The sequence below is a fragment of the Chelonia mydas genome, chromosome 7 (genome assembly GCF_015237465.2).
Source record: "Chelonia mydas isolate rCheMyd1 chromosome 7, rCheMyd1.pri.v2, whole genome shotgun sequence".
Taxonomy (NCBI): Eukaryota; Metazoa; Chordata; order Testudines; family Cheloniidae; genus Chelonia; species Chelonia mydas.
This window is the reverse complement of record NC_057853.1, coordinates 1330074-1355795: the sequence shown is the minus strand read 5'-3', so window position 1 is coordinate 1355795 and position 25722 is coordinate 1330074. Positions and strand designations below refer to the sequence as shown.

The 25722-nt window shown below is 67.0% G+C and overlaps 1 protein-coding gene across 3 annotated transcripts; it reads right to left on the bottom strand.

Moving 5' to 3' along the window:
- On the bottom strand, window positions 1-23828 carry QARS1 (glutaminyl-tRNA synthetase 1). 3 transcript variants are annotated; one of them, XM_037905093.2, is made up of 24 exons: window positions 23554-23828; window positions 21204-21351; window positions 19839-19948; window positions 18978-19053; window positions 15354-15418; window positions 15013-15066; window positions 14478-14535; window positions 13416-13487; window positions 12810-12895; window positions 12103-12189; window positions 10594-10693; window positions 9289-9367; window positions 8932-9040; window positions 8463-8593; window positions 7912-8004; window positions 6078-6215; window positions 5904-5991; window positions 5683-5826; window positions 5421-5525; window positions 4391-4483; window positions 3700-3827; window positions 3010-3076; window positions 353-478; window positions 1-244 (listed from the first exon to the last, which is right to left on the bottom strand). In XM_037905093.2, exons 1-24 carry the CDS (start codon window positions 23671-23673, stop codon window positions 194-196), a joined length of 2328 nt encoding a protein of 775 aa, XP_037761021.1. In that variant the 5' UTR covers window positions 23674-23828; the 3' UTR covers window positions 1-193. The 3 variants fall into 3 exon arrangements, with proteins under 3 accessions (XP_037761021.1, XP_043407950.1, XP_043407951.1); XM_043552015.1 differs by lacking the exons at window positions 1-244; window positions 353-478 and adding an exon at window positions 1599-1913 and having other exon boundaries at window positions 23554-23713; XM_043552016.1 differs by lacking the exons at window positions 1-244; window positions 353-478; window positions 23554-23828 and adding exons at window positions 1599-1913; window positions 22859-23099.
- Window positions 23829-25722: the final 1894 nt, after the last annotated feature.

Sequence of the window (25722 nt, the reverse complement as noted above, 5' to 3'; positions counted from 1 at the left end):
GCGGCTCCAGTGCTCGTTTATTGCGGCGACATGTGCCAGCCCCGCGGGGCTCGTGTTAAGGCAGCTGTGGCCCTCGTGCATGTGCCAGGCCCTTTGTTCATGGGTCGCGCTCTCCCCATGCCCAGAGGGACCAGGCGCTCCTAGGACGGGCCTGGGCACAGCCAGAGCCAGCAAGGCAGCAGCAGTGGCTCCTTCACACCTTGCCAGGGTCCTCCTTCAGCATCACCGTCCTGTTTAACACCATCTGTGGGAGGAGAGGGAGAGGCACTGAGTGAGCCTGGGAGGCCCCGGGGCGGGGACGCCAGCCGGCCCAGCGCCCAAGAGCCGAGCAACAGAGACCCCAAGGACTCACCTTCCCCTCCGTGCTGTCGGGATCCACCGAGAAGTAGCCCAGCCGCTCAAACTGGAACTTGTCAAAGGGCTTGGCGGAGCGGATGGATCTGTCAGCCAGGGCGCTGTCCATCACGCGCAGCGAGTCCTGCGGAGAGCGGCACTGCTCAGCGGCTGGGCCCCTGGCTCACCCAACAGCCAGGGGAGAGGGGCACTGCTCAGCCGCTGGGCCCTCAGCTCACTCAACAGCCAGGGGAGAGGGGCACTGCTCAGCCGCTGGGCCCCCAGCTCACTCAACAGCCAGGGGAGAGCGGCACTGCTCAGCCGCTGGGCTCCTGGCACGCGGCTCACCCAACAGCCAGAGGAGAGGGGCACTGCTCAGCCGCTGGGCCCCCGGCTCACCCAACAGCCAGAGGAGAGGGGCACTGCTCAGCCGCTGGGCCCCCGGCTCACCCAACAGCCAGGGGAGAGCGGCACTGCTCAGCCGCTGGGCTCCTGGCACGCGGCTCACCCAACAGCCAGGGGAGAGGGGCACTGCTCAGCGGCTGGGCCCCCGGCTCACCCAACAGCCAGGGGAGAGGGGCACTGCTCAGCGGCTGGGCCCCCGGCTCACCCAACAGCCAGGGGAGAGGGGCACTGCTCAGCGGCTGGGCCCCTGGCTCACCCAACAGCCAGGGGAGGGCGGCACTGCTCAGCGGCTGGGCCCCTGGCTCACCCAACAGCCAGGGGAGAGGGGCACTGCTCAGCGGCTGGGCCCCCGGCTCACCCAACAGCCAGGGGAGAGCGGCACTGCTCAGCGGCTGGGCCCCCAGCTCACCCAACAGCCAGGGGAGAGCGGCACTGCTCAGCGGCTGGGCCCCCGGCTCACCCAACAGCCAGGGGAGGGCGGCACTGCTCAGCGGCTGGGCCCCCGGCTCACCCAACAGCCAGGGGAGAGGGGCACTGCTCAGCGGCTGGGCCCCCGGCTCACCCAACAGCCAGGGGAGAGCGGCACTGCTCAGCGGCTGGGCCCCCGGCTCACCCAACAGCCAGGGGAGAGCGGCACTGCTCAGCGGCTGGGCCCCCGGCTCACCCAACAGCCAGGGGAGAGCGGCACTGCTCAGCGGCTGGGCCCCCGGCTCACCCAACAGCCAGGGGAGAGGGGCACTGCTCAGCGGCTGGGCCCCCGGCTCACCCAACAGCCAGGGGAGAGGGGCACTGCTCAGCGGCTGGGCCCCCGGCTCACCCAACAGCCAGGGGAGAGCGGCACTGCTCAGCGGCTGGGCCCCCGGCTCACCCAACAGTCAGGGGAGAGCGGCACTGCTCAGCGGCTGGGCCCCCGGCTCACCCAACAGCCAGGGGAGAGGGGCACTGCTCAGCGGCTGGGCCCCCGGCTCACCCAACAGCCAGGGGAGAGGGGCACTGCTCAGCGGCTGGGCCCCCGGCTCACCCAACAGCCAGGGGAGAGGGGCACTGCTCAGCGGCTGGGCCCCCGGCTCACCCAACAGCCAGGGGAGAGCGGCACTGCTCAGCGGCTGGGCTCCTGGCACGCGGCTCACCCAACAGCCAGGGCCTTCCAAGTGGAGTGGCAGGGGAGAGCCCAGCAGCAGGAGAGGAATTATTTAAGCTCAGTACCAATGTGGACACAAGAACAAATGGATATAAACTGGCCATCAGGAAGTTCAGACTTGAAATTAGACGACGGTTTCTAACCATCAGAGGAGTGAAGTTCTGGAACAGCCTTCCAAGGGAAGCAGTGGGGGCAAAAGACCTATCTGGCTTCAAGACTAAGCTTGATAAATTTATGGAAGGGATGGTATGATAGGATAGCCTAGTTTTGGCAGTTAATTGATCTTGGACTATTAGTGGTAAATATGCCCAATGGCCTGTGATGGGATGTTAGATGGGGTGGGATCTGAGTTACTACAGAGAATTCTTTCCTGGGTGCCTGGCTGGTAAGTCTTGCCCATATGCTCAGGGTTCAGCTGATCACCATATTCGGGGTCAGGAAGGAATTTTCCTCCAGGGCAGACTGGCAGAGGCCCTGGAGGTTTTTCGCCTTCCTCTGCAGCGTGGGGCTCGGGTCACTTGCTGGAGGATTCTCTGCGCCTTGAAGTCTTTAAACCACGATTTGAGGACTTCAATAGCTCAGACATAGGTGAGGGGTTTGTTACAGGAGTGGGTGGGTGAGATTCTGTGGCCTGCGTTGTGCAGGAGGTCAGACGAGACGATCGTAATGGTCCCTTCCGACCTTAAAAGTCTATGACTCATGACCAGCGGCAGAGGGAAGGGAGACCTGGGGGGGTCCGCAGGGCAGGCTCCCTGGCTCCTCAGCTTGGTATCTCTCACTCTCCCTGTCCCTAGCCCTGAGCTGCGGGAGTGCAGAGAACTGGGGGGGTGTCCGTATCCCCTGTGCCAATGGCCCCCTGGAGAGGGGTGCTCTCCTCACTCCCAGGCTGGGTGGAACCTGTCCTGGCAGCTGGCAGGTCGTGCTCAGACCCTCCCACTCCAGGAGTCCCCCGGCAAGGCCCCAAGCTGATGGCCCTGCACTCCCAGCCAGAGAGGCCCCTAGCCAGAGGAGGGAAACCACGGCAGTGGCCTGGCCGCAGGGCTGTGCTCAGGGCAGCTAGCGAGTAACCCTGTCACAGTAGCGAGGCCTAGCCCGTTGGAGACGAGCCCGCAGCACCTGCCAGCACTCACGGGGTTGAGGTCACTCAGGAATCCAGCTGGCACCTCTGCAGGGTCCTCGGGGTTTTTGTGCAAGAACCTGCAAATAAGACAGGGCCAGTCAGGGCCGAAGTGGGGGCCCCGCAGGCAGGAGTCCCCAGGCTGGCGGGGTGGGGCGGGGGACCCTGCGGGCAGGAGTCATAGAATCATAGAATATCAGGGTTGGAAGGGACCCCAGAAGGTCATCTAGTCCAACCCCCTGCTCGAAGCAGGACCAAGTCCCTGGGCTGGAATCCCTGAAATCCTTCCCCAGCCCCCTGCGGTGACCAGCTGCTCAGCCTAGCAGGGTCTTACCCTGTGCCAACCCTCCAGCCACCCTCTGCTGAGCCAGGCGAGCCCACTGACGTAGCAGCCCCAGCAGTGGCCACCAGGGCTGCAGCCCTCCCCCCGCAGCAGCCTGGGAAGCGCAGAGATCTCTGGGCATGTGGGGCTGGCGGCTGGTGTGTTTCCCAGCAGGCAGGGGCTGGCACAGAGTTGCCTGCGGCTGCCAGGCCAGCTGGTGAGAGCAGGAAAGCTGCTGAAGGGGCAGCTCCGGGCTCACCCACTAGGTGAAGCTGGGTGGCGTTAGCTGCGCCCAGCACGTGGCTCCACACGTACAGCAGGGCTGGGGCTCCCGCCCCCACCGCTCTGAGACAGCCCAGAGCCAGCGCCCCCCGTACTCACAGCTGCTCGTAGAGCCGCACCTCGCAGACCAGCGGATCCGACACCCAGTGGATGAAGGCTTTGGGCTTCTCCACAGAGTTCGACTTGGTGCACGTCACCTCCAGCTCCATCACCTGCCCGCCAGCATCCTGAGCAAGGAGAAAGAGGAGCGTCAGGGGCCAACGCCCCACCGGGGGGCCCCATGGTCTCCGGCCCGCTGGCCACCACACAGCCAGCATGAGGAGAAGGGGGCTCTGCTGCGTGCCGAGCGGCTGGGGGCTGGACAGCCAAGGCCACCGGCTGCCTGTGCCAGCTCCCGCCCGCCTGTGCCAGCTCCCGCCCCTCTGCAGAGCTTCCCGCGGCTCCAGGAGAGCAGCTGCGCCTGGCGAGCTCCGGCCTCCTTATTGCAGGGGAGGCCGCGCCACAAAGCAGCAAGGCCCAGTGACAGCCGAGCCCGCCTCGGAACCCAGGCGTCCTGGCTCCCCCCACCCCACCCTCCTCACAACCCAGGAGTCCGGGCTCCCCTGCCCCGCCCCCGGAACCCGGGCGTCCTGGCTCCCCCACCCTCTGCTCACTGCTGGACAGGTAGCTGACAGTGATCCGGGAGGCACGCCCCCTGGTGGTGACGAGGCAGGTCGCACCAGGCAGCCCCCTGGCACATCAGTGTAACCGCAGGCGACCCCAGGCAGTGGCCGTGCTGGCCCCAGCCCACCTTGATGACGTTCTGGACAGCAATGATGTAGCCGGCGTGTCTCAGCCCCACTGGCTGGCCGGGTGCCAGCCGCTTGTAGCCTTTGTCCATCACCTGCAAGGGGAGAGCCCGGCCCGTGTTACCTGAGCTCTGGCCCCGGCCCGGCCCCCCCCGTCAGCCGAGCTCCAGCCCCGGCCCTGCCCCCCCCGTCAGCCGAGCTCCGGCCCCGGCCCGGCCCGTGTTACCTGAGCTCTGGCCCCGGCCCGGCCCCCCCCGTCAGCTGAGCTCCGGCCCCGGCCCGGCCCCCCCCCCCGTCAGCCGAGCTCCGGCCCCGGCCCGGCCCCCCCCCCCCCCGTCAGCCGAGCTCTGGCCCCGGCCCGGCCCCACCCCCGTCAGCCGAGCTCCGGCCCCGGCCCGGCCCGTGTTACCTGAGCTCCGGCCCCGGCCCGGCCCCCCCCGTCAGCCGAGCTCCGGCCCCGGCCCGCCCCCCCCGTAGCCGAGCTCCGGCCCTGGCCCGGCCCGTGTTACCTGAGCTCCGGCCCCGGCCCGGCCCCCCCCGTCAGCCGAGCTCCAGCCCCGGCCCGCCCCCCCCCCGTAGCCGAGCTCCGGCCCTGGCCCGGCCCGTGTTACCTGAGCTCCGGCCCCGGCCCGGCCCCCCCCGTCAGCCGAGCTCCGGCCCTGGCCCGGCCCGTGTTACCTGAGCTCCGGCCCCGGCCCGGCCCCCCCCGTCAGCCGAGCTCCAGCCCCGGCCCGCCCCCCCCCCGTAGCCGAGCTCCGGCCCTGGCCCGGCCCGTGTTACCTGAGCTCCGGCCCCGGCCCGGCCCCCCCCGTCAGCCGAGCTCCAGCCCCGGCCCACCCCCCCCCGTAGCCGAGCTCCGGCTGGGCACTCCCGTTCGGCAGCTTGCAGGGGCCTCGACTGACCAGCCCAGCCCGGCTCCCTGCTTGGACCCCAGCTCCCAGTGCCCATCCCCCCACGCCCCATTCCCCACAGGGAGGAGTGGGTCCGTGCCCTGGAGCCAGGGCAATGCAGGTGCCCCCTGCCCCTGCTCACCTCCCTGAAGTCGCTGTGCTCGATGTAGATGGTGGCCTGGAAAGGGACTTTGTGGAAGCCCTTGGTCTCGTCGGCTGGGAAGTTGGGCACGAGAACTTCCAGGGCCTGGAGGGGAAGCAAGCAGGTCAGCGCCAGCAGGGGACCATGCTGGGCCCCTTTGCACCCCAGGCCTGGAGCCAGGAGAGCGCCTGGCCTACCAGCCCCCCAGAGCAGCAGGCCTGGGCCAGCCCCCCCAGGCGCCCCTCCCACGCGCCAGCCTCACCTTCTCGGTGGGGAAGTTGGTGATGGTGACTCGGAGGGGCTCCAGTACAGCCATGGCCCGGGGGGCACACTCGTTCAGCACCTCCCGCACGCAGGCCTCCAGCAGGTGGGGCTCCATCGTCGTCTGCGCCACCGTCACCCCCACCTGCGGGGACAGGCTGCGCTCAGCTCCCGCCCAGGAGGGGCGGCCAGCCCCCGCTCCCCCCGCCCCAGGGCACCTACCCGCGCACAGAAGTTGTTGATGGCCTCGGGGGGGAAACCTCGCCGGCGCAGGGCCGTCAGCGTGAAGAGCCGCGGGTCGTCCCAGTCCCTGAAACGGCAACGCCAGCCGTGACCAGCAGGGTGCGGCGTGGAGCCAGCCCCCGCCCGCCCCCCAGCAGCCCGCGCAGCCCTCACCTGACGGCGCCCGCCTCCACCAGCCGGATGATCTTCCTCTTGGAGACCACGGTGTAGAGCAGGTTGAGGCGCCCGTACTCCCACTGCACGGGGCAGTACACGCCCAGCGCATTGCACAGCCAGAAGTAGGAGGAGCGCCTGGGGGAGCCACGCAGCTGGTCACGCCTCGCCTCGCCCCCCACCTCCCCCCCAGCCCTGCCGCCCCCCCAGGCTCTGCCGCTCACCCCCTGCCCGCCACCGCCCCCCCAGGCTCTGCCGCTCACCCCCTGCCCGCCACCGCCCTGCCCGCCACCGCCCCCCCCCGGCCCTGCCGCTCACCCCCTGCCCGCCACCGCCCGCCCCCCGGCCCTGCCGCTCACCCCCTGCCCGCCACCGCCCCCCCAGGCTCTGCCGCTCACCCCCTGCCCGCCACCGCCCCCCTAGGCCCTGCCGCTCACCCCCTGCCCGCCCCCGCCCCCCCCGGCCCTGCCGCTCACCCCCCTGCCCGCCACCGCCCCCCCAGGCTCTGCCGCTCACCCCCGGCCCGCCACCGCCCCCCCAGGCTCTGCCGCTCACCCCCGGCCCGCCACCGCCCCCCAGGCTCTGCCGCTCACCCCCTGCCCGCCACCACCCCCCCCCCGGCCCTGCCGCTCACCCCCTGCCCGCCACCACCCCCCCCCCGGCCCTGCCGCTCACCCCCCTGCTCGCCACCGCCCCCCCAGGCTCTGCCGCTCACCCCCTGCCCGCCACCGCCCCCCCAGGCTCTGCCGCTCACCCCCTGCCCGCCACCGCCCTTCTAGGCCCTGCCGCTCACCCCCTGCCCGCCACCGCCCTTCTAGGCCCTGCCGCTCACCCCCTGCCCGCCACCGCCCCCCTAGGCCCTGCCGCTCACCCCCTGCCTGCCGCCACCCCCCCCCGGCCCTGCCGCTCACCCCCCTGCCCGCCACCGCCCCCCTAGGCCCTGCCGCTCACCCCCTGCCTGCTGCCACCGCCCCCCTAGGCCCTGCTGCTCACCCCCTGCCCGCCATCGCCCCCCCCCGGCCCTGCCGCTCACCCCCCTGCCCGCCACCGCCCCCCTAGGCCCTGCCGCTCACCCCCTGCCTGCCGCCACCCCCCCCCGGCCCTGCCGCTCACCCCCCTGCCCGCCACCGCCCCCCTAGGCCCTGCCGCTCACCCCCTGCCCGCCACCGCCCCCCCCCAGCCCTGCCGCTCACCCCCTGCCCGCCACCGCCCTTCTAGGCCCTGCCGCTCACCCCCTGCCCGCCACCGCCCCCCTAGGCCCTGCCGCTCACCCCCTGCCTGCCGCCACCCCCCCCCGGCCCTGCCGCTCACCCCCCTGCCCGCCACCGCCCCCCTAGGCCCTGCCGCTCACCCCCTGCCTGCCGCCACCGCCCCCCTAGGCCCTGCTGCTCACCCCCTGCCCGCCATCGCCCCCCCCGGCCCTGCCGCTCACCCCCCTGCCCGCCACTGCCCCCCTAGGCCCTGCCGCTCACCCCCTGCCTGCCGCCACCGCCCCCCTAGGCCCTGCCGCTCACCCCCTGCCTGCCACCGCCCCCCCCACAGGCTCTACCGCTCACCCCCTGCCCGCCACCGCCCCCCCCCCAGGCTCTGCCGCTCACCCCCTGCCTGCCACTGCTCCCCAACTCTGCTACTCACCCCCTGCCCGGCCCCTCCACCCCCTCCAGGCCCTGCCGCTCACCCCCTGCCCGGCCCCCCCACATCCCCCCATGCCCTGCCGTTCACACCGCTGCCCCCCTGCCAGCTGGGCTCAGCCCCAGCTGTGCTGAGCTCCCCACAGCCGTAGGCACTGCCCCCACAACCACAGCGGACCCACAGCCCGCCAGCCCCGCCTCACCGGGCCTGGAACTCCTTGGTGCAGAGCGAGTGGGTGATGTGCTCAACGGAGTCGCACAGACAGTGGGTGTAGTCGTACGTGGGGTAGATGCACCTGAAATGCAAGGCAGGGCCTGAGGGCAGGACACGCGGCCCCTCGCCGGCGCCCGCTCCCACCCCCCCGAGACACCAGCCCCTCGCCGGCGCCCACTCCCCCCCTCACCCCGAGACACCAGCCCCTCGCCGGCACCCGCTCCCCCCCCCCCAAGACACCAGCCCCTCGCTGGCGCCCACTCCCGCCCTCACCCCGAGACACCAGCCCCTCGCTGGCGCCCACTCCCCCCCTCACCCCGAGACACCAGCCCCTCGCCGGCGCCCACTCCCCCCCTCACCCTGAGACACCAGCCCCTCGCCGGCACCAGTCACCGCCCCTGCATCCAGGTCCCCTGCACTGCTCTAGGCAGGTCCTTGCATCTCCGGGGAAGCCAGGCCCCTGCCACCCTGGTCCCAGCCCCTCTCCGGTGGGGTCGGGCCAAAGGGCAGAGCCCGGCGGGCGGGCGGGGACCAGCATACCATCTGTCCCCGGTTCGGTGGTGTGGCGTGTATTTGATGCGGTAGGCGACAGGGTCCAGCTTCCCGTCCTCCATCACCAGCTTCATTCGCAGCGTGGCCTCCCCCTCCTCAAACTTCCCCTTCTTCATCCCCTGCAGCGACAGCCGGGAGAAACCAGCGGGGACCATCAGCCACAGCCTGCAGCCTCTGCACACAGGTGGCGCTGTGGGGGCGGGCAGGGGGCAGGAGGGACTCCTAGCAGGGGGTGCCGAGGGGGCGGGGAAGGGCAAGTGCCCAGCGGGGGGTGGGGCCCAAGCAGGCACCCAGCGGGGGGGAGGAGGTCGCCAAGGGGGTGGGGCAAGCGCCCAGCGGTGGCGGGGGGGTTGCCGAGGGGGCCGTGCGAGCACCCAGCCCAGGGAAAGAAATCACCGAGGGGGCTGAGCTGAGCTCCCAGAGCGGGGCGCTGAGTCCCTTTGCAAGGCCCATATACCTGGAAGAGGAGGAGTGACTCTTCCACGGGCCGATCCCGCCATGGGGAGGGCGGAGGGTTGTGGCCTTTGATTTCTTCTACCCTCTGATGGCAGACGTAGGCGTGGCCCCTGGGGAGGAGAGAGACGTCACACCCGCCCCACACACGCCCAGCGGGGACATGGCCGAGTGACTGCTCAGCACGGGGCCCGCCGGCCTGGCACTGGCAGGGAGCCCAGGGGGACCAGGCTGCTCGCAGGGAGCCCCATCAGGCTCCGTACTGTCCCCACAGCAGCCAGGCACACCCTGCCCCTCAGAAGGGCTCCACCCCCCCGTGCAAAGCCTGTCCCATGGGCCCCCACGTGCCCCGCACACTCACCGCTGGATGAGCTCCATGGCCCACGCATACAGCTGGTCGAAGTAGTCTGAGGCATGTGTCACAGCATGTGGCTTGTAGCCTACGGGCAGAGCGAGCCCATGAGTGAGTGCCTCCCTCCTTCTCTCCCTCCCTGCCCCCACTCGGAGCACCAGCCTCACCCCCGCTCTGCCCCAGTGCCGGGGGGCTGCCCCGTGTGACGAAATGGGGATTTTCTTGTTATCATGTATGTGAATCTTACAGTTTTGCATGAATACTGTATGTGCCTCAGTTTCCCTGTGTGCTGCATCAATACCTCGGCGATGGAGACAGGGGTGTGTGACTTTTCCGAGACCCCCGGGGGCAGGTGAGGTGGCTCCGGCTGCCTGCACTTAGGCGATGGCCGATGCCCATCGTAACCTGAGACCCTGGAGGGGGATGTGACCAGGTGAAGAAAGACAAAGAGAAGGGGGAGCAGCAATGGGCGGGGGGGGGGGGGGGTTTGGAGGTCAGGTGGCTGGAGGCTGGCAGTCTGGGTGGGGGGGCAGGAAGGGGGGAATCCAGGCCGCCTGGCCCAGGACTCCCAAGATGAACTTGGCTGAAAGTCACTGATTTCTGTGCTAACGAGCTCTGTTCTACGCTGTGTTCCCGTCGACTAATAAACCTTCTGTTTTACTGGCTGGCGGAGAGTCATGTCTGATGCGGAGTTGGGGGGCAGGACTCTCTGGCTGCCCAGGACCCCACCCGGGCAGACTCGCTGTGGGAAGCGTACAGAGGGGCAGAGGAGGCTGAAGGCTCCGAGGTCAGACCCAGGAAGGTGGAAGCCGGGTGAGCTGTGTGTCCTGCAGACAGGCTGCTCCCAGAGAGGAGACTTCCCCAGAGTCCTGCCTGGCTTCATGGGGAGCAGTTCCAGAGCATGGCCCCCGTCACTCCCTGCCCCCCATTGGCAGCATGCAGGGACCTTCCGGGAGGCAGCTGACTGAAATAGGGAGGGGCCAGGCCAGTGCCCCCCACCTCACCCCCTGGGCAAAGGCAGCAGGTTCTGTTCACCCAGCAGCAGCTGCGGGAGCTCTGGCATCTCCCTTGGGTACCCGGCTGGTCCCCTCTCCACCCCAGCTGCTCCCCCCACAACCTCCTAGTCATCCCCCCCATTCCTCACCCCAGCGGTTCCTGCTCTGCCTCCCTCATCCCCCACTCCCGCTACCTCCCCAGCCACTGCCCCCACCCCTTGTATCCAGCTATTCCCGTCCCCCGTGCCTGGAACCCAGCCATTCTGCCCCCCTGCCCCCACCCCAGCCAACCCCCTCCACTTTCCCCCAGGCCCCGTACCCAGCCACTCCACCATCTCCCGGATGGCGGTGAAGTACTTCTCCTCCTCCTTCTCGGGGTTGGTGTCGTCGTACCGCAGGAAGCACACGCCCCCGTTGGCCTGAAAGGGGACACGGCCTGGTTAACCCCACGCCCGGCACCCCCTGTGGCCGCCACCCCCCGCGCCCAGCACCCTGCCAGCGCCCACCACCCCCTCCAGCCTGCTGGCGCCCCCACCCCCCAGCCTGCAGCCCCGCCCCCCCCCACCAGCCTCCCCCGCCCGCAGCCCCGCCCCCACCACCCTGCCGGCGCCTGCCACCCCCGCCCACACTCGCCAGCCCCCGCGCCCACCACCCTGCCAGCACCCACCAGCCCCCTGTGCCTGCAGCCCCGCCCACACCCACCGTCCCTGCACTCACCACCCTGCCAGCACCCACCAGCCCCCTGTGCCTGCAGCCCCGCCCACACCCACCGTCCCTGCGCTCACCCCCCTGCCAGCGCCCGCCACCCCCCATGCCTGGCACCCCCTGTGGCCGCCACCCCCCGCGCCCAGCACCCTGCCAGCGCCCACCACCCCCACCAGCCTGCTGGCGCCCCCACCCCCCAGCCTGCAGCCCCGCCCACCCCCACCAGCCCCCCCGCCCGCAGCCCCGCCCCCACCACCCTGCCGGCGCCTGCCACCCCCGCCCACACTCGCCAGCCCCCGCGCCCACCACCCTGCCAGCACCCACCAGCCCCCTGTGCCTGCAGCCCCGCCCACACCCACCGTCCCTGCGCTCACCACCCTGCCAGCACCCAGCAGCCCCCTGTGCCTGCAGCCCCGCCCACACCCACCGTCCCTGCGCTCACCCCCCTGCCAGCGCCCGCCACCCCCCTTGCCTGCAGCCCCACCCACACCCGCCAGCCCCCGCGCCCAGCACCCTGCCAGCGCCCAGCACCCCCCATGCCCGCAGCCCCGCCCACACCCGCCAGCCCCATCGCCCATCACGCTGGGGAGAGGGCAGGGCCAGAACAGGCCAGGGGCCTGGATCTGGCAATGGGGCAGGGCAGCTCTGGGTGCTGATGGGGCTCAAGGCCTTTAGCATGTGGCTTGTCTCCAAACCCCCGCCCTTCTCTCCAGCAGCTTCCGGGAGCCGGCCCCGTGTGGGGGTCGGGCGTGAGAGTGCTGGGCTGAGCTCAGACTGGGTGTCACTGGCAGGGGCCTGTCAGCAAAGTGCAGTGGCTCTGCGCCATGGGGGAGCTGGGAGGACGCATCTGTCCCAGGGGTCAAGGCAGAAGCTCACCTTGGCGTAGCCAGGGGGTCCCGGGGGGTGCGGCTGGCTTGGGGGGGAGGGGTATGGCTCACCTTGGCATAGCTGGGGGGCCTCGGGGGGTACAGCTGGCTTCGGGGCGTGGGATGGGGGGCTCACCTTGGCATAGCCACGGGGTCCCGGGGGGTGCAGCTGGCTCGGAGGGGATGGGTGGGCTCACCCTGGCGTAGCCAGGTGCCCCGGGGGGTGCGGCTGGCTCAGAGGGGATGGGGGAGCTCACCTTGGCGTAGCCGAAGTTGAAGTTGATGGCTTTAGCGTGGCCGATGTGCAGGATGCCGTTGGGCTCCGGAGGGAACCGCGTCCTCACCTGAGGGGAGAGGAGTTCCCAGACCCACTAGGTCAGTGTCCGGAGCGTTACTGGCCCCGGGCCAGGCCACGCGAGGTGAAAAGGCGCCAGCCTCATGTCCCTCGCAGGCACCCAGACCCCCGCCCCACCCCCACGGGACTTGGCCCACAGCCCTGGCAGCCTCCAGCCCCTGGGGACAGTGGGCTCTAGTGATGGAGCGAGAAGGGCCTAGAGACAGAGAGAAACTGGCTCCCAGCAGTGACAGGGCAGGGCGGTGCCCCTGGGCTCTCCCCCCCTCCAAGCTGTGCTCAGCCCCGCTCTGGGCTCTGACCTGTGCCAACAGCCGGAAGGAGAATCTCTGGGGTGTCTGACGCCCCTTCCTCATGAAGCCGGCCAAAGGAGGGTCTGGAGGGGTCTGTCCCTCAGCTCTTCTGCTGACCTTGCCACCAAACTTCTCCTACCCATGCCTCAGTTTCCCCCTGTGGCCTAATGGCTTCTGAGGCCCATTGAGGGAGTTAATGAGTAGGTGGACAGCACTCGTTACTGTGGTTAGTGAGTGACAGGAGCAGGCAAGTCACACACACTGCAGAGCCCCTGCCTCACGCAGGATGAAGGGGGGCTGGGAGAAGACCCTGACCCACCTGCCCGCCGGTGATCTCCAGGTGCTGTTTCATCAGGGCCATGGTGTGGGGCGTGATCACGTAGCCTTCTGTCTTGTAGTTCTCACCTGGGGGAGCAGGGAGCTGTGAGCATGGGGAGGGGGGAGGGCTGGGGCGCAGTGCCCCAGTCAGAGAGAGGGGAGGCCCCTGCCCTGGTGCTGGGCACGAGCCCCCGGCAGGGAGGGAAGCATGGGACTCCACACACTTGCCCCTCTGCTAATGGACCCTGCTGGCTGCAGGCTGCACCCTCCTGTGGTGGGAAGGGACACAGCCTGGTGCGCCCCAGCAACTGCCCCAGGGCTCCACAGCTGGGCTGCCCAGCTGGGGCACCGGAGCTAGGCTGGGGCAGGAGGCTCCAGTGCCCCAGCCAGCACCACTGCCCAGCCCCCGGGGAAGCCAGGCTCAGACTGGGCACCCCCAGCACAGCCTCCAGAACACCTGGGGCAGGACTAACAGCAGGGCCCGACCTTGCCCAGCCAGCGTGGGACGGACCCTCCCGTCTGGAGCCCCTGAGTACCCCCGGGCCTGCCCGCGCTGAGCCTGCCAGGCCGAGGCCCCAGGAGCCCAGAGCAGGCAGGCCGCACTCACCTGGCTTGTGGAATTTGAGGGCTTCTCCCCTCAGCTGCTCCATCAGCGACTTTGTCTCCAGGGTCACTCCTCCTGTGGGAGCAGGGGGGCGAAGTGTGTTAGCCTCTGCCCCAGGGACCCCGCCCCTCGCTCGCAGACCTCCGGTGCCGCCCGGCCCAAGGCCCTTCCCCAAGGGCGCCCGCCCAGGCCGGCCCAGCAGCACTGCCCTGCCAGCCCAGGCCGATTCCCAGCCCCGTTCTTCCCTTCCCTTCCCGAGAGCCGAGACCCGCACAGAAGAGAGGGAATGGAGCCGGAGCGCTGTCGGCCATGCAGCAAGGACCATGGAGCTAGTGGGGATAGGCCTCGGTCCCCTCTGCCCCCCCATCGACAGCAGGAGCGGCCAGAACCAGAGGGCGGGGGGCGCTGGGCAGCAGGAATCAGGGCCCAGCCCAGGACGCCAGCTCCCAGCTGAAGGCAGGGTGCCAATCCACCAGCAGGGTCGTCCCGGCTCCTAGGATGAAGGCCACTGACACTCCAGGGGTGGGGCAGGCACATGAGCCCCACAGCCACAGGACGCTGTGTGCGCGGTTAGCGCTCCAGAGAGGGGCTGGCCTGGCAATCGGCCTCAGGGCTCCCTGAGGCCTGGGGGGAGGTGGAGGTGGGGGGCAGCCCCACGACCCAGGAGGAGTTGTCCCAGGCCCGGGCCGGGGGGTGGTAGGTGGGGGGCATCCCCATGACCCAGGAGGAGCTGTCCCAGGCCCGGGGGCAAGGGAGGGCACACTGAAATGCAGTTCACCAGGACCAAGCAGTGTGGCCAGGGACTGGGCCGCTCGGGGGGCCGGGCACTAAGTGGCATCCTGTCCTCACAGTCCACCCCCCCCCCCCCCCCCCCCGCATCTTCTCTGGGGCACATGGAACAGCCCAGGCCAGGGCTCTCCGGGCGGCACCTTCCCCAGCCCCAGTGCAGCAGGCCCAGCCGCGGGCTGTTTCTGGCCCCCAGCTCAGTGGCTACCCATGAGGGCGCAGACGAGGATGCGGGGAGCCCCCAGACCCTGCCCAGCCAGACCCGCACAGCAAGCTCACCATTCTCCTCCACTGCCTTCTGCTGCCTCTCCACCTCGGCCGGCTTGGCCTTCCCAGCCTGCAGGGACAGAAGGGGAGCAGCCTTCAGCGCTCCCTGGGGCCCTGAGCCCAGCCAGCCCGGCCCCCGCAGCGGAGACTGGACACTGCGCACCGGCCCCGCAAAGCCCAGCCTCCTCCCCAGGGGCCACGTCTCCCGCCACGCTGCTTCCCGCAGTCAGAATGAGCCCAGGGCCCTGGCCAGGCAGCGCTGGGGAAGGGCTCCAGCCCCCTTCAGCTCCAGTGACCTATACGTGCCCCCATAGCCCAGGGCACTGCCAACAACCCTGCCCCCCATAGCACTGCCAACCGCCCAGCCCCTCTCTCCATAGCCCAGGACACCACCAACTACCCAGTCCCACCCCCCATAGCACCGCCAACCGCCCAGCCCTGCCCCCCCATAGCCCAGGGCACCACCAACTGCCTAGCCCCTCCCCCATAGCCCAGGGCACACCCCCAGCAAGCCAGGCTCGGGGCACCCCTCCTGCTCACACGGTACCTTCTGTTTCTTTTCCAGGTCAGCTTCTGTCTTTGGGCCCAACAAGTGCAGCACCTGCAGGAGAGGGGAGTGGGGCCTGAACAGGGCTGCACAAGGGGAGGGGGGGCAGGAGTCTGAGCTAAGTCACTCCCCCACCAGCCCCCCCATCTCAGTGGTCCCTCTCCTCGGCAGGGCCAGCAGGACCATCCCTCCACTGCCCTGCCTGGGCCACGGGCCTGCTCCCAGGCACTTCCCGCGTGGGACACAAGCCAGGCGCAGGGCTCCTGGGGGCCAGCGCTGCGTTCAGAAGCCAGGTCCCGTCGCCCGCTGGGCTCAAAGGCAGCCCGCACAGCCACACCTACCTGCAGGTCCACTTCGTTCTTAATGCTCTTGCCATCCGCCCACCTCAGACTGCTGCGCGCCTCGCCTGCAAGTGAGCACAAAGGGACGGGTGTGGGCAAGAGACAGGCTGGCAGGCCCCAGCTCAGCGATCCCCCTGGGACAAGCAACGGCACCTTCCCCTTGAGTCAGGGCCGCAGCCTCACTCAGGCCACCAGCCGCTGGCCAAGGGCAGATTCCAGCAGCCTCTCTGCTGCCAGTCTGGACAAGCCCCAAAGCCACCGGGTGCAGCAGGGCCCCGGCTGGGAGCCAAGCACCAGCAGCCCTGAGACAACAGGCTGCCGGGCCTTTAACTGCCACATAGTCCACAGCTCTGCAGAGCGCTGGCATGCACAACACTGGGCCCCGTCTACACTGGAGCTCCCAGGGCCGCTGCCCCCAGGGCGGCTCGCCAGAGGTTAGCCATGGCAGGGATGTTTTCGCAGAGCTCCCTTGTGTCAGCAGGCCACCCTGGAGGGATCTCGTACTGCTGGGCTTCCCCGCTGCACACCCGCTCGTGGCAGGGGCCGGGCAGCTCTCCCAGGCAGGGGCTGCGCTGAGACGTCTGCACAGCAGCCAGCACCGTCAGTGCTGCGAACGGCCCGTCCTGCGTGGCAGCTCCCAGCCCGGCTAGCAACACACACAGCTGGTGGGCGACAGGCGTACATTTGCCCAGCTGGCTCAGGAGCCGCAAGGAAGGAGGACATCGTCTCTGAGAAGACGGGGCACTGGGCAGGGCCAGGACCCTGAGGGGCACCGAGCAGCCTCCCTCGCAGTGCTGGGCGGCTGGCTCTCGCTCACCTGCTCAGGGGCTAACCAAGCACCGCAGGGCGTGGGGAAGGAGTCTCCTGCAGGGCAGGGGGCAGTGACCTTGGGGGATTTTGACTTCCTCTGTGGCCTGCGGTGCAGGTCACTGAATCATTTCCCAGCCACGGGGGGCCTCAGGCATTGGGGCCCTCGGCAGCAATGTACCAGAGGTGACTTTTACCGGGTGAAATCATGGTTTTACAGCCCCAGGAAACCTAGTTAATCCCAGTTTAAGGCATTTTCTATTAAAAACTGTCTCGTAGCCACTGCGCCTCCTCTTATTCCACACTCACAAGACCGCAGTCGGGGATTAATTTAGGGCTGTACAAATAAAAAGTAAAAGTGCAGCAGGCGAAGCACCACGCTGTGTAATTGTAGCATTGAGCAGCCCAACGCCCGTGTATGTTTTGGGTCAGTGTTTTCTGAAGGAAGTTACACATCTCGTGACTCATTTCAATATTATCGAAACAAACCCATTTAATTGCATGAAAAGGCCGATAACGCAGAACTGCAGGCGGGAAGTGGGAAGCGGGAGGCGATCAGGGGCGTGGCGAGCTGCAGGCGGGGGGCGGGAGGCGATCAGGGGCATGGCGAGCTGCAGGCTGGGAGCGGGAGGCGATCAGGGGCGTGGCGAGCTGCAGGCGGGGGGCGGGAGGCGATCAGGGGCGTGGCGAGCTGCAGGCGGGGGGCGGGAGGCGATCAGAGGCGTGGCGAGCTGCAGGCGGGGGGCGGGAGGCGATCAGAGGCGTGGCGAGCTGCAGGCGGGGAGCGGGAGGCGATCAGAGGCGTGGCGAGCTGCAGGCGGGGAGCGGGAGGCGATCAGAGGCGTGGCGAGCTGCAGGCGGGGAGCGGGAGGCGATCAGAGGCGTGGCGAGCTGCAGGCAGGGGGCAGGAGGCGATCAGAGGCGTGGCGAGCTGCAGGCGGGGGGCGGGAGGCGATCAGAGGCGTGGCGAGCTGCAGGCAGGGGGCGATCAGGGGCGTGGCGAGCTGCAGGTTGCCAGTCCAGGTCCATCTGGCTGTGCAAGGCCCCATCAGAAGACCAACTGTGATGCAGTGGCTAGGCAGAGCCTGTTCCTCAGGTGCGAATGGATGTATGCGAAGATTGAAAAGATCCGTTCTTTGCTTCCTGGACACTGATGCGGTTCTTTTCCCAGGTTCAAGCGAGTTTAGGCTGGTATGTGGCAGCGCCCTGCCCTACATTACTTTTTCCCAAGAAACTGCCAGCCCTGTATTGGCTTTCCGTCCGGTTGTTGGGTTCAGCGTGCGGGGGCTGAGCGGGGCGGGCGGCCTGTCCTAGACAGGAACTCAGACAGGATGATCTCGTGGTCCCTTCTGGCCTTAAACTCTCTGACTTTGCTTCAAACAAGTTCCTGTTTGCAGGGGTGTGAGCACTAGAAGGGGCCCGGAGCCAAGGCAGTGAGCCAGGAATGGTTTTAGTCACACACACAAGGAGACCAGGAGGGGGGACTCCAGATAACGCGCCAGCGTGGGCCACCTCTGCCCTCGATGGCGCAACACACATCACTGCAAGAGCCAGACCCACAGACCAGGGAATCTCCGCAATGCAGCCCAACAGAGTGCCCAGTTGGGCAGGCAGCCCAGTGCCAGGGTAGGAGCCCTGCTCGCAGCCACATGGCTCTGTCATGAAGTGTGGGGGAGTCAGGGTCCTGTACCCTTCTTTCTTGCGATTCACATTCACCGTGACTCTCGGCTGGCCAGTAGAAGAGCAGGTTTATTAGAGACGACAGGAACACAGTCCAGACCAGAGCTTGTAGGCATGAACAGGACCCCTTGGTAGGTCCTTCTGGGAGATAGAGACCGTAGACCCCCCACTCTGGGGCTCTCCCCTCTTCCCTAGCCCATTCCAAACTGAAAGAAAAACCCTCCAGCATCCCAACCAGCCTCCCCCCAGCTCCTCCTCCAGCCATTGTCCAGTTTCCCTGGCAAAGGTGTCACCTGGCCCCAACCCCCCTCCCGGCTCAGGTTACAGGCTCTCAGGTATCCCATCCCCAGTGAAACTCCCCTGCCACGTTCCCAGGTCAACACTGCCCCAGGTCAACACTCCCCGCTCCCTGCTGCATCACAGGCTCTCAGAAGCATTGCCAAGGGAATCCTCTAGACAAGGGGCACACACGACAGCACCACCAGGGAGCTAGCCTTCAAACCAGATCCTGCCAGCCCAGCCAGCCTGAGGGTCAGGAGGGACAGAGGCAACCAGCACAGGGTCAGATCCCGCCGGCCGATTCCCAGGCCCTGCCCTGCTCATGCCCCTAGTCCAAGACACAGCCACCACCAGCTCAGCTCCAGAATTGTTCTACAGGCTCATGGCCAACAAGCTGTGGCTGAACCTGGCCCTGCGGGTGCTCTGGCTGTGGCTCTCGGGTGCCTGCCACCCTCATAGCCAGCGAGTCACCAGGGCAGCAGCAGAGCACACGCTGCGGCTTAGCTCCCAGAGCAGTGCTCACAGCCCTGTTCCAGCCCCCAGGAATCTGGCAGATGAGGGGCAGGCATGGGGAGCAGTGGGGTAGTTCCAGAAGGATGCTGGGAAAGCAGGGTGCTCTGGGAGGGGGATCAGAAGAGGAGGCACAGAGGCGAGCAGGTACAGAGGAGATGGGCACAGGGATGCTGCACCTGATCTGTAAGAAGCACAAGGAGTGAGCCCAGGCCAGGGGGAGGGAACAGAGCCAAGGGACATGCTGGGGGGGAAGGGGAAGGTACCTCTTGATCTATGCCATGGAGAACCACACACAGGTCACCCCCCGGAGACCCAGCCCCCGGCCCGCCTGAGCTGCAGACTCACCCATCAGCAGCCCCATGTTAAAGCGGTACCGCTCCGACAGCAGCTCAGCTCGGTGCTTGTTAATGGCCGCCTCCACCTAGAGCGAGCAGGAGAATCCAAGTGGTGAGCCGGGCAGGAATGGGCGGGGAACACAGGCTGCAGGGCAGCAGAGCAGAGACTCACTTGTAACTGGTGCCCTGACAAACTCCCTAAGGGAATGAGATCGGCGACGGGAAAGGAGGGGCTGGAACCGGCACGGGCCAGACGGGCTGGGCTCAGACACACAAGGGAGCTACCGGTACGGCCATGCTGGCAGGGAGCTCCCACCGCAGCAAGGGCCCCTCATCTCCTCTAGAGAGAGGCCCAGGCAGGAAGGGCTACAGGCCAGCCTGGGCCTGTCCGCAGGGCTGGCCCCTTCCTCACTGGCGGGGCTCTGACATGGACAGCAATGGGCACTATCTGCTCTGTGCCCCGGGACTGCCTTGCAGTCCCTGCAGAGCTCGCCCGGACCCCCAGCCATCCACTCTCGCTGGCACAGAGCCCCAGCAGCCCTGCAAGCACAGCGGACACCGGGTACCTCCGGTCTCAGGCTGGCGTCAGCCTCAGGAGCAAAGGAGGACCAGCGGCGAGTCCTGAAACAGGAGCGTTCTCTCCCAGGCCCCGAGAGCAGCCTGCTAACAGGAATGGCCTCCTGCCAGCCCCCCCACCCCTGCTCGGAGCAGGGACCCCACCCACAGCCCACCAGGAAGCGCCTCCTGGGATGCCATTAACACGGCCTCCTGGCTCCCCAAGCCATGGGCTGCCCTTCCACCGCTCCACGCGGCCCAGCAACTCCGGGACCCACCAGCTCGTCCCCACCCCACCCCTGGCCCTTGCACTCACGGCCTCCTCTATCTGCTCGGGGGTCACCACCACCCCCACGCCACACTCGTGCTCGAAGTCTGCCATGTCGATGGGGTCCAGCGGGTGGCTCCGCACATACTCCAGGGCAGCTGGGGGAGGCAAACAGGCAGCTCAGGCAGGGGGCATTTCCATGCAGCGCCGTGGGCTGCTTCACCCAGGCTCCAGACCCATAGGGGTCCCTGCTTGTCCACAAGGGCCTCACAGACACATGGCCTGCACCCAGGCAGCGGCAGCTGGCCCCCTTCCTGGGGCTTCAGGCTCATGTTGCCCAGCAGGGCGAGGTGCCCAGCTCTCACAGTACAAGCCTGGACCAGGCAGAGTGGAAGGAAAGGCAGGACATCGGCCAACTGGCTCCTGCTCCACCCCCCCGGTACCAGATTCCCTAGCTGCTGCCTTGGACTTGTCACATTGCCTCCAGATCTGATCCTGGTACAAACCCGGGCCACTTCCTGAACTCTAAGGGGGCTCGTGGCTTTGCCAAGCTCTCCCATGTGCCGCTAGGTCCTGGGGTCCGCTCTGCAGGCTCACTGCAGCACGCTTGCTCAGCTGAGACACGGGATGTGTTGGTCCAGGGGGACCCTCCCACTATGCACACTGGGGCTAGAGCCACCAGAATATGGGCCCTGCACTCCCACCCTCATCTGAACCCTGCAGCAAGCAGCTCACACAGCTCGCTGTACAAGGACGCGGAAGAGGTTGGGATCCAAGGCAACAAGACTTGTTGGGGCTCCTTATTCCCACCCAGAGACCAGAGCAGGATGCTCCTTGCAGCGTGTTTCTCAGGTCTTTGTCCAGCCCTGTTTAAAGGCCCTGCGTGACAGGTGCTCTCCTCCCTTCCCTGGGGAGACCAATCCACGAGGAAAAGCTCCTCCTTGTTAATGCAGCCGCAGACAAGCAGCACCAAAAGGAAGCAGCCTCGGGGTCTGACTGCCAGGGGCGGGCAGAGACCACCACAGAGGAGCCTGTGCTGACCCCCAGACGCCTGTGCCTGGAGTGACCAGGCTAAGCTGTGGTTAGACCACTTGGCAGATGAGGTAGGGAAAGCCTGAGGCTCGGGAGGGAACACACACTCTCCTGCTGGGCAGGGGCTGAAACGTCAGATTTACACTGGGAATCACCCCCACAGACTGAACTGTAGGCACAAGGGGGTGAGACTCAGCCTCAGCAAAGGGAGCTGGGGTTAGCACTTTGCATGCACAGAGCATGCCACAGCCTGGCCGGAAGAGGGAGCAGGGATTTCGAAGCTGAGCTGCTAGATCTCAGGCCAAGGCTGGGTCAGCAGAGCCCACGCTGTACATGGGAAGGCAGGGGAGCACATCTAGCTGCCTGCCTCCCGTATCATACCACTGAGCTGCAAGTCTGTGAGGATCTTCCTGCTGGTGATGCAGCCCACAAGGAAACGAAGACGCTTTTGGTCCTTAAGCCGGGAAGCCACATTGTACAAGAGGGTACCAGTTGCCTTGTCAACAGTTGGGCCCAGGATTCCTTGTGCCTAAAGACCAGGAAGGAAGGACATAGTTAGAGCGACACTATCTCTTCACTACCACTGCTGCCAGGGCTACACTGCTGGGGCATGGACTCTCTCTCCGGCAACAGATGGGGCTTTTCCGTGGCTGTAGTAAACCCACCCATCGAGAGGGGGCAGCGAGGTCGACAAGAGAATTATTCAATCAGCCTAGCAGTGTCTACACCAGGGCTTAGGTCAGCTTAACTACAGTGCTCAGGGTTGAATTTTTCATGCCCCTGAGCAACACTAGGTCACCCTGACTTTTGGGTGTAGACCAGGCCTGAGCCAGCATGAAAAGGGAGTCGAGCAGGACCCTGGCATGGAAGGGGCAGGGATGTTTCCTCTGAGAAACCCAAAGGGAAAAAGTCTGTGAAGTTAGTGTGGTGGGTGGGGAAGGAAGAGAGTGAAAACCAGGCCAGTGGGGAGGAGTGGGGCAGCCGGGGCAAACCCCTCTCCTTGTCTTAGGGAGGGTGGTGAGAGAGGAGAGAGCTCAAACTCAGCCATGCCTTGGTGGGGCTCTGGGGCTGTGCTCCCGCTGTGGTTTGAGGGTCACAGCTAGGTAAGCAGGCCACGTGACCATTAAAAATGTACTATCCAAGCCCTGCTTTCAGCAGCACAAGGACTCCCAGACAGAGCTATCCAGGAAGTGCTGAGTTTAAATGGCATCTGATTTGTACGGGTAGGAGTTACTTTCGGTTTCTGCTTGTTGCAAAGAATCCCACTGTAAAATCAAACATCTGAACACTACAAGCCCACCCTCTCCCTCCCATAAACCCACCCCCACGCCTAGGGGTCCTGTCACACACTAGGGAGAAGCACTAGTTTCGGCATTCAGCTATGGCAGTTACAGAAGCATTCTGTGAACTGAAGCTGACACAACCTCCCTGAAAGGGGCACATCCAGATACAAAGGCTACGTATCAGAGGAGCAGCCGTGTTAGTCTGTATCTGCAAAAAGTAAAGAAGGACTTGTGGCACCTTAGAGACTAACAAATTTATTTGAGCATAAGCTACAGCTCACTTCATCGGATGCAACAAAGGCTGTGTGGTAAACAGTCGGGTCACTGACCACATCTTACAGTGCTAAAACACACAAACGATACAAATCCAGCTCCCTGGTTATGCTCTGTGTGCGCCAGCCAGTCTCCCTGTGCGGGCAATGAGAAGCCAATGCAGTCACTTGCATGTTCCCAGCGCTGCAGGGCTTGGGTTTCACACACCCAGAGCCGGGCTCAGCTGTCAAAGATAACGGGTTGGTGGATGTTTCGAGAGAGGAACACGGCTGGGCCACAAAGAGTGCATGCACCCTACGCTATTGTGCCCTCATCCTGGGGCGCGCTAGAGCAGCGGGAGGGGAAGGCAGAGGAAGAGTGCAAGGAAGTTGCCAACTCGGTTAGTTTGAGGAAAACTCTTCTCTGGTTCTGCGCACAGTGTCTCGGATGGTAACGATTCCACCCTGCGTCTGCAACCCGCAGCCAGGCCCTGACCCTTACCGTGAGCCACACGCATCCTGGGCCACATCAGCCCAGGCGTTAGCAGGCCCAGCTCCCAGGGACGTCGGGGGTGCAGAGGCTGCAGACACCAGGGGTGCGTTGGGGACCGGTGGGCGCTCTCCAGAGCTGCCCCTGCCGGCGGAGGGCGCGTTGCTGCTGGGGCAGCAGGGGGTAAGAGGAAGGGACAGAGGGCGCACAGCAGGGGCAGGGCTAGGAAACTGGCTGCAGAAAGGGGGGCCTGGCAAGGAGGGGGAAGGGCTGTGTTCAAGCCAAAGGGCAGGGGTCACGGTGGGGGCCAGGGGTGCAGGGCAGGGGTCAAGGGACAGAGTGCAGGGGTCAGAGGTTAAGGTGAAAGGCACAGGGGCAGGATCAGAGGATGCAGGGGTCAGAAGGCAGGGGTCAAGGGTCAAAGGAAGGGCACAACTGCCAGAAGGCACAGGGGTCAGAGGTCAGGCACAGCTCCGGGAGGAGCCTGGGGCAGGGATCAGGTTAGAGGGCAAAGGTCGCGGCCTGTGTGGGCAGAGGGTCATGGCCGGGGTCAGAGGTCAGGCACCGTTCAGGGAGGCGCTAGGGACGGGTTAGAGGAAGGGTAGCGAGAGGGTCGGAGGTCAGGGTTCGCGTGGCCCGGGGGTCCCGGCCAGCACAGGGGTCAGGGGTCAGGGGTCAGGCATAGCTCGGGCGGGGTCAGAGGTCACCTGGGTCACGGCTTCCCGGAGCAGCGCGCTCAGCGCCTCGTTCTTCAGGGTCTCGCGAGCCTTGGGCTCGCTCAGGCCGATGGCCGCGAAGAGGCTCAGCGCGTCCGGCCCCGCCGCCATGCTGCCGCCGCTGCCCCGCCCGGCGAGGGGGCGGGGCCCGCGCCGCCCAGTCAGCGAGCAGGAGGCGGGCGCTGCGGGGGGCGCCACCAATCAGCGGCGAGGGCGGCCCTGAGCGTCGATGGCGGAGCACGTCGGCATCTGGCCCCGCGGCAACCCGGCCAATGGGGACCGAAGCCGCCGGAGGGGGCGGAGCCAGGATTGCGGCCGATTGCATCATTTAAAGGACCAGCGCCAGGCGGGAGCCACGTGGGCGGGGCGGCAAGGGGGCGGGGCCAGTTCCTGGGGGCGGGGCGGGCGGCCGGGCGCGGGCGGCTTCAGGGCGGGGAGGGAGCTGAGCCCCCGGGACCCCGCCCCCCCCCGTGCCAAGTGCCGGGCCAGCGGGCAGCGGAGCCGCGTCTACACTAGCCCCGCCCTGCGCGGGGTGCGCTCAGGCCGCCGGCGGGGGCAGGGCGAGGCCCTGGGCGGAGGGGAGGCGGAGTGGGGAGTGAGCTGGCCGAGGTCACAGGGCCCCACCAGGAGCCGGGTTTCCCCAGCCCGGCTGCCCCCGCCGCTGGGAGCCTCGCCCGCTGTCCTGGGCGAAGCCAGGCTCCCCGCGAGGCCCCGGCCGTCTCTCCGCTCCGTCAGGGCAGCCGCTGAGCTCCGGCCCAGGGCTGACGCTCCCAGGCGCGGGGGTCTGCGGCATTCTCAGAAGTGACAGCCGGGCTGCGGTGCGCCCGGGGACCGGAAAGCCCACCGCCTTGCCCTTGGGAATGGCTCGTTTCCCCAGAAGCAAACAACAGAATTAGCCATTTCTCAAAACCACTGGGCTGCGGCTAGCCATGGCCCTGTGCAGGAGGCCGCGGCCTGCCAAATGGGCTGCCGCTGTTGTCGGTGGGTTGGCCTGAGTCAGCCTGGGGCGTGGGTGCCTTAGTGTCTGCAGTGCTGTGCGTCAGCTGGGCAGCTGCTGCCGCAGTGAGGCAAAAAGCCAGGGACAGCTTCAGTATCTGGGCAGGTTTTCCTCTCCCTCCCCAGCATTTATGGGACTTCAGTTCTGCAAGAGGTCAGGCCACCAGCTGGGCTTTTGAATCAATAATTGACATGGGGAATCACAAAGCGCTGGCCTGACTGGGTCCAAAGAGCAAAAAGAAACCGAGCCAGCACCTTGCAGTGGCATATCAACAACCTGAAAGCAGCCCAAGCCTCCCTGCAGACTAGATGCATCAACAGAAGCCTAAAGCCGAGCCACCACAGGGGCCGATCTGACCCTCCTATGCCTCCGAAAGGCCTGTGGCCTTTGCCCGGCTTGGCTCTGTCCCTGGCCTCAGCAGCCCAGCAGCGCTTTAACGTCAGCTGCGTAGGGACCGGGACCGGCGGCCACTTCTTACTGGTACGCCGGCCTGGCCCACTTTCACCCCTGCTCATGGGGCTAAAGAGAGCAGTGTAGACATTCAGGTTCAGGCTGACACCTGGGCTCCAAGACCCTCCCCCCTCACCAGGTTTCAGAGCCGGGGCTGGAGCAGGAGCGTCTGCATGGCCATTTTTAGCCCCCGAGTCAGTTGCCCTGGGCTCTGAGACTCGCTGCTGCGGGGGTTGCAGTGTAGACGTCCCCTGGGGGGCCTGAAGGGAGACATGGACCTGCAGGAGGGAAGGGAGGGAGGCAAGAGGAGTAGCTTTGTGCCCCAGCACAGGGAGGGCGCTCCGGGGGCTGCTTGGGGAAAGCACAGAGAGCGCTGCAGGGAAAGCAGAGGCTGGTATTGTTGGCAGAACAGAGGGCATGGTGCTCGCTGCTGGCCACTCTCCCTGGCCCGGGGGGACTAATGCCTTGCCTGAGTCTCCTTCAGGCCACTCCCTTGGGGCACAGTTTAATAATTCAGACAAAAACCTCCCAGAGTAACAAGCCTGTTCCCCAGGCCAGCTGCAGGGGCTGGACGCCCCGTACTCTGCACCTTCCGCCCACTCCACGGCACAGCCAACCTCCCTCCTGCAGCGCTCAGCTGCACTGGGACTGAAAACTGAACAGGGCTGGCTGGCCCTTAAAGGGACAGAGCACCCTGCTGCCAGCCCCAGACA